We start from the raw sequence: 15,169 nt of genomic DNA on the forward strand, positions 1-15,169 counted from the left end.
GGGTAAGATATTAAGCAGATAGAAATGGACAGTTGCAACTTAAGGTATCAGCAAGGTCTCGCCAATTCCCGCGTCTAAAGTTATACCTAAAAGAAAAATCTGAATACATTCCTCTTCTAAAAGCCACATTTTACTGAAAGCACATTGTAATGAAAAAAATCATCCAACCCATGTGCAGATCACGTGCAATTATCCAGCACAAATGTAATGAAACTGGAAAACATGTGTAGATGCAGAAAGTTATATGCCTTGTGGGACAGAGCCAATTCTCTACAAGCTTATGGCACTTACTTTTCAGTGTAATAATAAAACCACAGCATCAAAAGGAATCCTAAGCAATCAGGTGTGAGAAATAACCTTAAAATGTTGATAGGAACATGTTAGCAAAAAGATGAAAACCAAGTAAATAAAACATGGCTGTATAAAGGAGGAAAGTCAACGGATGGTTAGCGGAACACAGAACTTAAGTTCTACAAACCCTATTGGTTCCATCAGGTCTCTTAACCTTCAGTAACATGGCCATATAATAATTAATAAACTGATAGTGGTTGTTTCAATCAAGTTTCTCTTGATATGTACAAAAGTTACTGCAACATGTCCAGCAAACCAAAGATCCCACCATTCCTTTTTAGCAACATGGGCTGGAAATTAAGCTGCAACTTCTCACTTGTCAAGAGATCCAACAGAACAGGCAGAACAATCTTTGATGTAGACAAGAAGGTGAGATTTGAGGTGAGAAGCAGTTGACCTAGGAGGAGTAGGAGGGTTATTCCATATAGTAGCACCTTTTGGCTCAGGCTCGTCTCTTCCACGCTCCACAGCCATCCAACCTGTTTAACCACTTTGCGGCTCACTTAAAATTGAGACCTGCCCCTCACGAAGACAAGCCCAGTCTGTTACCCAACAAGCCAAGAATGCACCCTCACCTAGCCACCTTTGTATCCATTTAACCATTTCCATACCAGCTCTAAAAGTCACAGAATGAAAAGCCCAGTGACATCTTCTACCTGCATCTCATTTTGCTGGTCTCAGTCCATTTTCTATATCCTCAGTAAGCAGAGATCTTTTACCTCTGGTCCTGTGGGGTCATCCAACTTGGGTGTGCTTCTCCTCTTAGTGTCATCTGCGCTGGGCGGGGGTGATGCTAGCAGTTCATCCAGCCAGCATGACCTAGGATCCTGTTCAACCCCCCTCAGGGGGTCAGCATCACCAGTCTTGCTCTCCTGAACCAGATCCAGAGTATACTCATCCTCCCGGCTAGACAAAGCTGTCTGCATCTGGGCATCGTCTGAGAATGAGATGCAAGGCTGCACAGGGGCAGCAGACTGTTCTACACTTGGCAAGGGCTCCATTGCCTGCAGAGCCCCCTCCTCATGGGTTGGAACAAATGGCAGTAAGGCCTCATCCTCCTCTTGAAAACCACACTCTGTTGCCACCAAAGGACCCTTTAACTCATGGCAACTGGGCTCTCTCCCACCAGAGGGTCCTCCAGGTGCAGCCATCTGCAGAAGGACAGAAGAGGACTCTGGCTGTCCCACAGCCTGGCTCCAGGGATCCTTGCATCCAAGAGAGCTCCCATTAGCCTCAGCTTCAACCTCTCTCCCACTCAGTCCCTCTGAACTTCTTTCCTGATAAGACCTTTCAGGACTGGAGATTTCCCCACCAAACTCTGTCTCCAAAAGGCCTGTGTCTTCTGCCTCCGCAATGGGAGACCTGGGTGGAGACCCCAGTCGCCTCCCACCACAGTCAAGAGTTCGGTTAGGAAATGACCATTCAAAAGACTGTGACAAGCTCCAATTGGACTCTCCCACTGCTGTCTGCTCTAAGGGAGGACCTCCTCTTGGCAGGGTAGCCAAGGATCCCCCCAGCTCCTCCTTGCCTTTTTTGCCTCGGGGTTCCACTACTCCCTCTGAGGCACGCCGCAAGGGCAACTGGGAAAGGTGGGGGGTCTTGTCCTCAGCAGGGAATCCCCGTGTATGATTCTTGGGGAAATCTTGGTTCCTAGAGAGCAAAATGGACTCCTGTGCACGAGATGGGGAGCCAGGAGGCTGATCAGAACTAACACAGTAATCAGAAAGAGTGTTTGGGGAACCAGGAGACTCAGAGATGCCCGAGAGACAACTGGGAGTTTCTGGGCTGTGATCTACAGGTGGAGTAACAGCAACACTAAGAGATAGTCCAGGGAGAAGTAAGCCCTCAACGTCCTCTGCAGAAGGGCTGGGGGGACATGGAGACAGGGAAGTCTCAACAGAAACACTAGGGGATCCTGGGGGACAGGGGTCAGCAAGGGCCAGAGGGGAACCTGGAGCCTGGGTAAGACCACAGAACATCTCAGTGGGAGGTTTAAGGGGTTTAATAACATCTGGAGAGCCTGGAGGAAGCTCAGTTTGGGTGCTTTGAATATCTGCTGGAAGATATGGAGCACCTGGGGGCTGGGCTGGTTCAGCAGGGGCCTCAGGGGACCCAGGAGTGACTCCAGAAGAGAGCTTGGCATGGGGTTGATAGGCCTGTGGGACAGAGACCTGCAGAAACAAAGGAAGAAAAGGTTAAATGTTCTCTTTCTACCTGCAGCCTTCCCAAGGATTATAGCTAAATCTAGGAGGACAACCTCTCTGACCCCAAAGGATCCCCCCCCCCCAAATTAAAGATGTCTCCCTAATCCTATCCCTTTACTCCCAAAACTACTGTGGTGTATTTCCCACCCTTTTGGGACAGCTCTTTCGGTAGAATCTGCTCCTCTTAATAGACCACCTCTCACCAAACTGTAGATCCCCCACCCAAAAATCAAATATGCCAGAAGGAAATGAAATGCAAAGAGAGGAAAAGGAAGGGAAAATGAAAAGCTGAAGAAGTCAGTCCACATGCCGCAGTCACAGTGAGATATTGTGCCCCACCCCAGCCCTTGACTTTCTCCAGCTTGGAAATAAAGCCAAGATGGGCGGTTCACGCCTAGTGTGCCAGTGGCCCTGCTCACCCCCTCCTCCTCGGGGAGAGGCAAAGGGAGTTAATCATTACCACCCTCATCTCTGTGAAGGAAGAGAGTGCTGTGCCTTCGCTGGCAAGGGATTTGGCCAACAGCCCAGCACAATTAGGAACTGCCTCATGCATACCTGCCAGGTCACTGTGCTGTACCATATTGAGTCATGGCTGCTCCCTCCTCTCCAGCAAAAGGCCCAAGGCTCTGCCAAGCCTCATGTAAACTCCCAGTATCTTGTTTGCATGGGGCAGATTTGGGCATTGCACAGTTCTTTTCTAACTCCCAAAGGCAAGACAATACCAGGATCATCATATCAGGTATGCCAAGCACATAAGCATAGTATCAATGGTGCATTGCAATGCCCTTGCACTGTAAAGTTTGCAGTATACACCAATAACCATGTCTCGCACAGTCCACTATAACAGGTCAACTTTTCATTATAATTCCTTGTTGCAACATAGGCCCTACTAAGTACACAGAGATTGATAGATTTCCCATATCAAACAGGAAACCAAAGGTTATGTGCTACTCTAGCATTTCTCTTGATGTATGCTTGTTTTCACACACTGCAGCCAAACCCCATCCTGTACTTCAAAGCTGTCTCTCATTGGTGGTAACCAAGTCACCAGGCTTGGACACCACCTCTCCCTAAGTAAATAAACTTCCCAATATTTTTGAGCCACAATGAAGAAAAATGCTTCTGGTTCACCAATCATGTAAGCAAACACTCAATATCCATGGCCAACTAGCAAGCAGTAAATCTTTTTTTTTTAATGTATCATGTAGAAATGGAAAAATGTTAACTCCCTAAGAGCCACCATCTAAATTCAGAGGCTTCCACACAGGCCTAAATATTTCTAACTCCCAAGGACCAGCATCCAGGCACCTACGTAAGCCAGCACCTATCCTTTTTACAATAACTTGTGCCAGAAAAAAGGCAACAAACTTGACCTGAGATACCCAAGTATTGTGCACAATAGTTCATTAATTGTTTTGATTACCACCTCTTGAGGAGAAGCATTAGCTGGGAAAGAAAAAGAGACACGCACCCTACAGAAAGGGAGCCCGGAAGGAGAGAGGTGGCAGCTACCCCTGAGACAGAGGAAAGCCAGGAAGGAGAGAGCCCAGCGGAGGAATTGCCGTGCTGCAGATAACTCACGCCAGGAGGAGATGGTGGACTGCGAAGTCCAGGCTGGCCTCCATCACAGCTCATACTAGGTGGGCTGGAGCTGCTGAGAGAAAGGAAGAGGCACCACTATCAAGAGACAGAATTGGCAACTACAGAACCAAAAGGAATGTCATGGAGGTTTCATTTTAATGCTGTCCAGAAGGCTCCAGACATCACTGCAATCCCATCTAAGGTAATTTCCCTTGCCAAGATTCATAGAATCATAGAGTTGGAAGGGATCTCCAGGCTCATCTAGTCCAACCCCCTGCAGTATGCAGGAGATTCACAACTACCTGACCACCCATAGTTACCTCAATTCCATGTCCAGATGATGCCCACCTCCCAAAAAAAACCCAGAATTCCTGGTTAGTCTGGTCTGGAGGAAATTCGCCTTCTTCGCCCTGCTGATTAGCATTTCCCTGGGCATGCAAGAAAGGGCCACAAGAGCCAAGTTCAGACACAATCCCTTCTGCCCACCCATTCACAATCCGCCTAAGTTCACAGAATCAGCATTTCTGTCAGGTGGCTAAGCAAACCACTTTCTTGCAGTGAAGAATTGAGGATGGCTAGAACTCATGATATTCTAGAATTTAAGACTACTGGAGTTTCTGCATTCTTACAATTGCCAGATCAAACCTCAGCATGTTTAAGTAAAAAGCAAGTCCCACTAAGCAGAATGGAACTTATTTCTCAGAAGCTATAGGCTTGTAGACTTAACCTGTTGTGGCTATCATCCTGTCTTAACCACAGAGGTAATTTTAGCTCCAAAAGCGCTGAATGAATAAAAAGAACCAAGAAAGACTTGCTGGCAGGCCACCCTAAAGAAATATTAAATTAATTGCCTTTATTTCCCATGGTAAAAGGTAAAGGTAAAGGTGTCCGCTGTGCAAGCACCAAGTCATGTCTGACCCTTGGGGTGACGCTCTCTAGCATTTTCATGGCAGACTCAATACGGGGTGGTTTGCCAGTGCCTTCCCCAGTCATTACCGTTTACCCCCCAGCAAGCTGGGTACTCATTTTACCGACCTCAGAAGGATGGAAGGCTGAGTCAACCTTGAGCCGGCTGCTGGGATTGAACTCCCAGCCTCATGGGCAAAGCTTTCAGATGGCTGCCTTACCACTCTGCGCCACAAGAGGCTCGTATCATTTTCCATGGTAGTCAAGGGCTAAAAGATTTGTTGTTTTGCATCTCATTTCAGTAACTGACATTAGAATGACTTTACAATGTATCAGTCAATGCAATCTTCCACAATTATTTAGAATGTCCTACTGTGAAAATCTCAGTCTTACCTGTCTCTAGATTGGAAACATAAATCTGTCTCTGTTGCTTGCTGCTCAGATTCAGCCGCATGCTGACCATTTGAACTTGTGGGATCCTCCTTGTTCCTTGACAATCTGATCTCTTCATGAGAAGCCCTGTACACAGGACCCTTGAATTCCATTTCTTTCCCTTCCCCTCCACTAGAACATCTCCGAAAGGCAGCATAACCCTTGGGCCCCAAGTGAACAGCTGTGCCACCCTCCTGGCTGAAGAAGGAGCGTACCAGCCGAGGCTTGTCAGGGCTCTCCAGCCCTTCCTTGCTGGGCTTCTCAATCTTGGCCAAGATCTCCTCCACTGTGGTCCCAGGAAAACGTTCTGGCTTGGCTGCTACTGGTACTGGCTTCACTTTGAACGGAACAGCACACTTGCGGATGCTGGACAATTCCCCATACTCATCCACAGAAGCCCCTTCTGCAATATTAGGTTGCTTCGCAGACCCAGGTTCTTCTCCATCTGCAGATGGTTTGGTTGCAGAAGAGAATGGAGGTGAAACCTCTTTCCCATTTGTAGCTTCCTTTGGAGGACCCTTGAAGCTAAAAGACAGACGCTTAACAGAATTACCAGCCCCACTGCTATATGGCTTGGGTCCAGCCAGCAAATTTATCTTTTCTGCAGATGGCACTTCAGAAAGGTGTTGACGCAGAACAGGGGTGGGTTTTGCTAGAAGGGCTGGCTTTGGCAGCACACATGGCTTGGGTTTCACTGGGGGTTTTGGACGGGCATCCCCTGAGGAAAAGAGATAATAGTAGTAGTAGTAGTAGTAGTAGTAGTAGTAGTAGTAGTAGTAGTAGTAGTAGTAGTAGTAGTAGTAGTAGTAGCAGTTGTAGTAGTAGTAGTAGAAGAAGAAGAAGATCCAAAATGATAATCCACTATGTATTCACTATACACTTTGTTACAGACATACCCCATGCTCTCCACCCCCCAAAACCTCTTTTGCCGGAATAGATGGTAATTGATGTCTTACACAGAGTTACCTCTCTAATGTCTTACAAACATACTTTCCCTGGAGTCTACCTCTCTGTCTATCTGTTGTATTTTGATCTCACCCTTCCTCTACAAAGTGTAGGGGAGCATAATAGTTCTTACCTATTTTGCCCTCACATCAACTATGTGAGGTAGGATAGACTAAGAATATGTGCCTGATTCAACATCATTCAGTAAAGTTCATGGCTGACTAATTATTTGAACTAGATTCATTAGAATCCTACTCTAACCATTAAATCGTATTGATTTTGGTTGTAGAAAGCCAATTTCCCCTGCCTCATGTGATTTTGTTAAACAAAGTTTGACTTTTGTTCTCTAGTGCGGTGTTCCCCAACCACCGGGCCACAGCCCAGTACCAAGCCATGGAGGCCTTGATACTGGGCCGCGGCGGAGGGGAGGGAGGCACCGGAGAGCCAGCAGGCGCACCACCCTCCCCCACTGCGGGGGGAGGGGAGGCACAGGCACTGGTGGGCATTTGTGGGCGCTGGCGCAAACACACAGGCATGGACCTGACGCATCTGCGCCCCCCAGCACCCGCGCCCCCGGCACCTGCACCTCCCCCTCCTCGCAGTGTGGTACTCACTGCACCAGGAGGCGGCCGATCACTCCCAGCACAGCGAGTGCTGAGCTGCGGGGGGAGGCGCACCTGCTGGTTTGCGGGTGCCTGCGCCCCCCTCTCCCCCCCCCCCAGTCTCCAGCCCAAAAAAGGTTGGAGAACACTGCTCTAATGGACAATACCTCTTAGCATTGGCAGAAAGATGAGGACCTCTAGAAACTTGGCATATCACGGCAATCTATACATCACTTTGCAGCTCTTAGCTTCATGCCAGTTAAAAGCAGACATCTGAAGTTGTACCTGTCTCAGGGCTGCTTGATAGTTGTTTGGGCCCCCTACGACCATTAGCCGCTGTACAAGGGAATGGGGAGCACAGCGACTGGGGCTTGGAGTCCATCACATCACCAGGCTGGGACTCTGAATGCAGTGTATACATCGATCCCTAGGACATTGGGAAGAAGGGAGAATTTAGACAGTTTGCAGATAGCAATGAAAAAATATCAAACGATCACCCTGCTCACCTCACAGAACACAATTTTCCTCCATTATCTTATCTTGCTTTCCACAGCTGAATCCTTACCAGGAAACAGCCTGAAGTCAGAAAGCCATCTCTCTCTCTCACACACACACACAAAGTTTCATGTTAAGCCACTCCCAAGGCAGGCTGGGACAAGAATGAAGGGAGCGGGTCTCACATGAGCATCCAGGCCATGACTCACACTGCAGGATCAGAACAAACCTATAAAACTTGGAATTTTTTAGACTATGCTGCTGTCCTATGCCGCACCATGCTGACTCTGGTTCCACCTCTCTCCAAAAATACCGTCCTTCCCTGTCAATATGCTGTCCTTTCTTCTCATAACAGATCTGCCTCTTATGCTGCCTTATTTCTTTTGTCAGCTTCTGTCACTTTGCCACAACACTCCCATTTTGCCTTTTTCAGGCAGAATCTCTCCTTCCTTCCCAAGTTCCTCCCTCTCTTCTTCCCCACCCGCTGCAGCGCAAGAAGAGTTTCTGCTCTGCCCAGTCCCAGCTGTGTAGCTTCCCACTGAGAAATACTGGGAGTAAACATCTGGACTAACTCCCCCCCCCCCATTTCTCAATCGCTTGGCACAGCCGCTGGAATTCAATGAGGTAAAGCTGGGGCCTGCTCTCGTCACTACGGCAACGGCCTCCCACTAGATTTCAAGAGAGGGCCAAACCCTGGCTAAAAAGAGAAACAGCCGGGAGCTTGGTTACAAAGAGTGCATGTCCCAGAGATTGTTCCAACTGGCTGCTAGCATTCAGGAACAGAAAAGAACCCTAAGACGAGATCGGAGAGCTCAGCAACAATCCTCTCTCTCTCTAGGACACAAGGCACTGACACAAACAAAGGGCTTAGATTAAGGTTATAAACAGACCCAATTTTTATTGTCCCTTAAACAGTCAGCTGAACTTACAATCCTCTCCCTCCAGACCCCGGCTGATTCAAATTCAGGCAAACAGTCTCTGAGGTCAAACAGGCCCTCTGATTCTGTAAGTTAGGCCCCTCAAATATATTAGCTTTATTTCTATAAGTCACATAGGTCCGTCCCCAACTTCTAGTTCACTAATGCCAAGCCCAGCTTCTGCTGCTTGTACAGTACTTCAGACCTGATTTGGGCCTTACCTACATGCTCAGCCTAGGAAGAATTCCACAGGCATATACCCAGTGATTCAACACTTTTTGTACCATACATTCCCTACCCAAAATCTCGTGAGAGAACTGGTGATGAAAAGTACCATCCAGTCACAGCTGACTTATGCTGACCCTGACCCTGTAGGGCAGGGGTAGTCAAACTACATCCCTCCAGATGTCCATGGACTACAATTACCATGATTCCTGCCAGCGAATGCAGTTTGACTACCCCTGGTCTAACATGATGCTTTCAGGTGTCCAATAATTTTGGCTTATTCAGCTCTCCTTTTCCTTTCATCAAGAAATTTGTGGTGTGTTTCTCTGAATTCTAGAGCAGTAGTTCTGACCTGGAGAGCTCAGGCTAGTCCAGTTTCCTCAGATTTTGGAAGCTAAGCAGGGTTGGTCTAGCTAGTATTTGGAAGGGAGATCTCCAGCGTATATCAAGGTCATGATGTAGAGGTAGGCAATAGCAAACTACTTCTGAACATCTTGTCTTGAAAACCCTACAGCAGGGGTAGTTCAACTGTATCCCTCCAGAGGTCCATGGACTACAATTCCCATGGACATCTATAGGGCCGCAGTTTGACTACCCTTGTGTTAGACCACTGGAACCCAACTGAAATCTATATCAGAAGCCAAATACACAATACCAAAGAATAACCTCTCCAAAGTGAGAATCACTGACAACAGATTAGTGATGCAACCTGTAGGACAGAACTGATCCTTTCAACTCAAGAGTCTCAATACCAGCACACAAAGCATATTTCAGTCAGAAGCACCCAAAGATCTTTCATACTTATCCTTTATATATATCACTTCCAAATGAGAAAGCATGTACATATACCATGCTCCATGAAATGCATACCTGTTGGTTTAACTGTGCACACACATAGTGAAAGAGACAAATATAATGAATACCTTACCTGCACTGAAGTGGTATCAGTACAACGAAATGGTTATGACAAAAAAAATGTAGCTTGAAATGCATTGAATTTTTGCATACTCATTGCAATAGAATTTTATTTTGGGAAAACCATACTTAGTTTTGTGAGAGGCCCCTAAGGGGGACATTCTTTACATACAATCAAAACTTTAGTTTGCAAAACCCATAAAGTATCAAGTTTACATTCTCTTAATGATCTGAACTCTCTCAGATACAAACTCTAGTTGATTCACTGTTACAAAGTTCATTTCCCCCCCTAAATCCTATTGCTCCTAACAGAAAGGTGGGACCTGATGTTTAGTAATGATACCCCTTACATATGGTGAGGAGCGGGCAGAATTAGAAATTGTTAGGCAAAAATAAGCACTTTTAAAAAATGACCCTCAGGCTACAATGATGAAACAGAGATATGCCAAAAAGGAGTTCTAAAAGATGATGAGGCAACAGAAGAAGGCAGACAGGTTCAGAGAGTAAAGAACAAACAAATATGTAAAGTAGAGAAGAAGTTATCATTTGTCATTTCTATAGCAATGGCCATATTTCAACTTCCAGCTTGTGAGGTAAAAGCAACACAGTATTATTTCCATAATACAGATCGGGAACTGAGGCTGAGCACTAATGACCACCAAGACTACCTATAGAGTTCATAACTGAGCCAATATTTGAAATGACCCTGTAAAACCCTCTTCTGCCAGGTATTAGGTGGAGGCTGGGCTGATTAAGATCTATGGCCCCTCCTTGCCTAAGCAGAGACATCATGTTGATCTCCATATATATGTCCTTCCCCTGAGGCACAGAATGGATAGAAGGGGTGCTTGAGCAATGAGAAGCAAGTAGGGGTGGGCTTGGATTGAATGCCACTGGGATTTTAAAGAGATTTTGTATGGATTTTATTGTGGGGGAGGGGTTAATATTGTAACCTGCCATGAGCCAGTGTGTAACTGGGAGTGGTAGGTAATAAATTAAAAAATAAATAAATAAAATTCAGTAGAGCTAAATCCACCACTTTCCCCAGTGACACTCATAGAAGAAGCTGTGCAGAAAGGACTTTTTGATACATGAGAAAAGATACATTTTAACGTCTGACATTACTGAGATCTGGAGAGTTATCTGTTGGTAAACCTCAGGAAAGAAACCGCTAAAAGAAACTATAATAGGGATCTGCTGAGGAAAGATCAAGGGATGAGCAGATGGAAAGAAAAGAAGTGGGAGGAAGAAACTTCAGACTCAAAGATGCCAGAAGGTGCATGTAGAAAGGCTGCATAGGTAAAGGCTGAGCCAAGAAACCTGTGAGATGACAGAATGCCCAAAGGGGCATACCTAGATAATTTGCAGGGACTCCTCTTGCAAAGTAGCTGTATCTTCTCCCAGACATTCAGTAATGCTTCTTGTGCAACTGGAGAAGAAACAGCTATACATATCATTCAGACCTTGCTGATACCATTGTTAAACGTAAGCTATCAGCTTCTCAACATGTAGTACACACAATGTGCTGTCTACAAATACACAAGTGAGGTAGGTATTAACTGCATTTGATTCTTCTAGGAAGTAAAATATGCCCACAAATAACACACTAGTATTTTCACTTGTATCACTCACATTTATTCCTGAGATTGCAAACCTCATTTTTCCCAAACCAAAACATTCTTATTTATTTATTTTATTTCTATACCGCTGCCCTCAGTTGACCAGCAGCGTTTTACAATAAAATGATAAACACAGTTAAACCTATAGAAGCACCCCTTTTAATACAATTAACAATTAACAAGATGCAGTCAATAGGAATTCCCAAAATCTCCCTCCCTCCCCCCCCCGCCCCCGCCCCCGCCCCCGGTTCAGCACATGACCTGACACACATTGTTACCAGGTATTGTGTCATTTGTTTTTTTTACCATGCCAGTTTGTAACCATTTTCAGATTTTCTATAAAAACTGTAAAACAATTCCTCCAGGTATAAATGGACACAGACTATTGCCGCATCTGGATGGAATATCTACATCTCATCATTACCTGGCTATCCTGCCATGATACCCATTCTAAAACGCCATTTCTCTGTTATAATTCCTGGAGTAGAAACTACTGCCAGTATATGGCAGAAATAAGCAACAACAAAAAAGGAGGGGGGAGGTGACTATATTGTCATTTTCAATTCATATTTGCCTTGAAATTGTAGGGAACCGCAAAGGTAACTTATTTCTATTTTACCTTTGGGTAAAGGGGAAAAAATATCCCAAAAGAATTCATATCCTCCCAGTACTACAAACGCCTTGCAATAAAAACCAATAAATTAATGAGTTTTTAGTGTTTTCATCCCTGCAGCCCGTCTTCCCATATAAAAGCAAAAAATTAGAATATTTAATTTCTATACTGCCCCTCCCCATATGGGCTCAGGGTGGTTTACACAATAAAACACATTTAGTAAAAACAGCTACAATAATAAAATTGCAATAAAATACAATTTGAAAACTCCATCCCCCTTAAGAGCTACCCCAAACGAGATGACACCAATAGGGAGCCAAGGAGGAAGAGATGGAGGGAGGCCCATGGAACATCAGATGGCCCTGGTCTCAACCACAGGCCTGGTGGAAGAGTACCATTTTGCAGGCCCTGCAGAAATCTGACAGCTGTCAGGACTGAAAAGGCCCTGATTCTGGTTGAAACCAGGTGTATGTGCTTGGGACTAGGGATCACCTGCAGATTGGTGTTTGCAGAGCGTACAGCCGTCCAGGGGACACACTGGGAGGTGGTCCTTCAGATGGCAATTTCCCCTCAGTATTTGCTTTTAAAGTGGAGTGAGGGCCCATGCAGCAGTAAAGGGAGGAAAGCCTTGTCTACTGCATCTCAATTGTGCCTTCTCCCTTAAGAAAACATTAGCAAGGATGACCACATTGGGGATCTTATGTGGAAAAGGTTGGGCACATGAAATTCCCTCAGCAGTAGCTGAGGGATAACAGGGAAGTGGTGTCATTCTTTCGGAAGAAGTTGATTCATTGTATGAGGATGTGCTGCACAATTAGCACTGAATCAGTACTCATATAGTTAAAAACTTTTTTTAATGTTATAAATTATTCCTGTCCCTGATATTTGTCTCACCGCTAAAGGGACATATCAACAAGGCCATAGAGGAGTGGAGGGAGAACTGGGATTCAACTGAGTATGAGGGCAAAACTAAAGAATCTGAGAGGGAGGGGTCAGTGGAAGAACTTCTGCTTGGCATTCAGAAGGTCCCAGGTCCAATCTCTGGCATCTCCAGTTAAAGCCTGAAACCCTTGAGGGCCACTGCCAGTCTGGGTAGACAATACTGACTTTGATGGACCAAGGATCTGATTTAATATAAGGCACTTTGATGTGCTCATGTCAGATGGTAGCAGACATATAACCTAGAGCAGATAAGGTATCACCAGCTGTGATACTGAGTGACTACCCACATGCAAGCAGTCCTTTACATACTAAAGCCTTTTCCTTGTAAGTTATTCTCCTGTACATGCATACTAAAGGAATCTTTATTTCAACTTGCCTACAGTGCACATGTAAATGTTATAACAAAAAGAAGGAAACAAATCAAGAAACCTCCCCCAATTATTTGAAATTAGGGGCTTCCTTAAAAAAAATGCTGAGAGAAAAGAGTTACCTAAGGACTGCTGGGCTTAAATAAGCACACAAGAACACCACATCTCCCGTGAAAGGACAATGGCTTGTTACAAACCAAGAAGAACAGATTTATCAATTCTTGATCCTTCTTTCAATTATCCAAGCAGAAAGGCTACACAGGATCAAATATCATGCACACACAACTGAGGAGAAACAGGAAAGAGTATTTTATGGATAAGTCAGAGGTAGATTAATTGTAGTAAAAATGTAATTCTTCTGTTTAGTGATGAATGATGTAGGAATATTACGAACAGAGTTGGGAAAGTGTGTGGGAAAATGTTGGCATATGACTAAAGAACATAATGAGTACTGTATTCTTCCTATCAAAAAAAGGAACTACATTGTATGGAAGGAATATCCACAATCCACCAGTCCTTCATCAAAGGAAGAAGCACTGTAGAATGAAGCCATGTACAGAATTTTTGACACAGACTATAGTCTCCAGAAGCAAGAAAGAAAGATTTTAAAGGAAAAGGGGGGAAAATATGTTTTATGTTGGAAGAGAAGCGTACTTACAAGGGTAGGTCAGGGACAGAATTTCAGGGTCACAGCCTATTTAGCAAGATAAAGGGAGATAAGTATTTCCAGGTTGGGTGTAGATGGAATCCCAGCCAAGAAAGAAAGGGAGTGGTAGGAGGCAGTAATGCAGGGGGAACTCCAGCCAGAAAGGGGTGGGGATCAGATCCATAAGTGCTAGCTTACAATGAAGGGGCCAAGGCTGCTAGTCGATAGAAACAAGGCAGGACGAGCAGGGCCAGAATTCCAGCAAACTATCAGACCAAGTGACAGCACCACAAAACATGGCCACTCACTCTCTATTTCTATTGATTTACGCGTGTCCCATATGCTTGCTACTGACCTTCCACTGGGGCCTCCCCCACCCCTACCCTCCAGAGACGAATCCCTAGGCTAGGGGAATTCTGGAGCCATTTCAGGTTACAAAACCACAAAGCCCCACGCACCCACCAACCCCCATTCCGTTCTGTGTAAATGCCTCTCCTCATATTGCCCGATCTTTCCAAAACTCCACAGTCTAATTATTGGGTGGGGGAGGGTACTCAGACTCGCTCACACGCCGAGCTCCTTTCCCAGGGCACCTAAAATGCCCCCTCGGTCCCCTCGTAGTCCCTCCCCCTTGAGCAGCCACTTCCCAGCACCGCACAACTCCCCCTCCCCTAAAGCCCCACAAAATCCCGCGGGCAGCGCCAGGATTTCCAGCTGCGATCTAAGCCCCGTTTCTTTCGGGCAAAGGGGGGTGAGCGACGGTGCACGACTACCCAGGGTCTCCGGCCCACCACGAAGGCGCCTTACCCGATTTAGCGATCCGCGGCCCGATCGAGGCGCGGCCGAGCCTCACTCTGTGCATATTCAAATCGAGGTCCAGCTGGCCCCGCCCATCTCAATGCATATTCATTAACCATGCAAATATGAAGCCGCCCAACCCCACGTGTCACATTCACGAGGGCCGCCGCTGCTATCGAAGAGGCGTCGAATGGTGCTCCTCCTACAAGCTGAACTTGTAGGGGGAAAGCCCGCCTTCCCCCAAGTACGGGGGAGGGGGGGTCCGCCTTGTTTGTTCTGCCACCTTAAAATAGCAAGTGGCTTGAAAGGATGTGTGTTTTTTTTAAAAAAGGAGACGCAATGCTTTGTTATCGTCGCTGTTAGTTCCGACTGCTAAGGAGGAGTTCGAAGCGGTCAGAAAGCCGCACGCGTCCACCAGCAGCGTTGCAAATTGGTAGTAGTTAATTCCAGCGTGATTCCTCCATTCGCTCTTTGGAGGCAAAACGAGTTGAAGGCCACGTCCTCTGACCTGGAAGTCCTCCTCTGAAACAAGAGATCAAGGGCGGGACCTCTGCAAAGTACTTGTTTTTATTAGGATTTGTTAGTTATAAGGACAGTACAACGGCCGGGC

At 46.0% G+C, this 15,169-nt stretch overlaps 1 protein-coding gene across 3 annotated transcripts in view; it reads right to left on the reverse strand.

The window, feature by feature from the left end:
• TNKS1BP1 (tankyrase 1 binding protein 1) overlaps window positions 1-14,722 on the reverse strand; it is a 31,488-nt gene extending 16,766 nt beyond the window's left edge. For 2 of the 3 annotated variants that reach the window (XM_077320949.1, XM_077320947.1), the window contains exons 1-5: window positions 14,569-14,722; window positions 7,307-7,448; window positions 5,436-6,192; window positions 4,137-4,209; window positions 1,071-2,522 (exon numbers count right to left, since the gene is read on the reverse strand). In XM_077320949.1, the coding sequence (XP_077177064.1) occupies window positions 1,071-2,522; window positions 4,137-4,209; window positions 5,436-6,192; window positions 7,307-7,442 (2,418 nt within the window). In that variant the 5' untranslated portion in view covers window positions 7,443-7,448; window positions 14,569-14,722. The remainder of the gene's footprint in view (window positions 1-1,070; window positions 2,523-4,136; window positions 4,210-5,435; window positions 6,193-7,306; window positions 7,449-14,568) is intronic. The other variant, XM_077320948.1, reaches the window with a different exon arrangement.
• Window positions 14,723-15,169: the final 447 nt, after the last annotated feature.

This window comes from Paroedura picta, chromosome 2, assembly GCF_049243985.1.
Source record: "Paroedura picta isolate Pp20150507F chromosome 2, Ppicta_v3.0, whole genome shotgun sequence".
NCBI lineage: Eukaryota > Metazoa > Chordata > Lepidosauria > Squamata > Gekkonidae > Paroedura > Paroedura picta.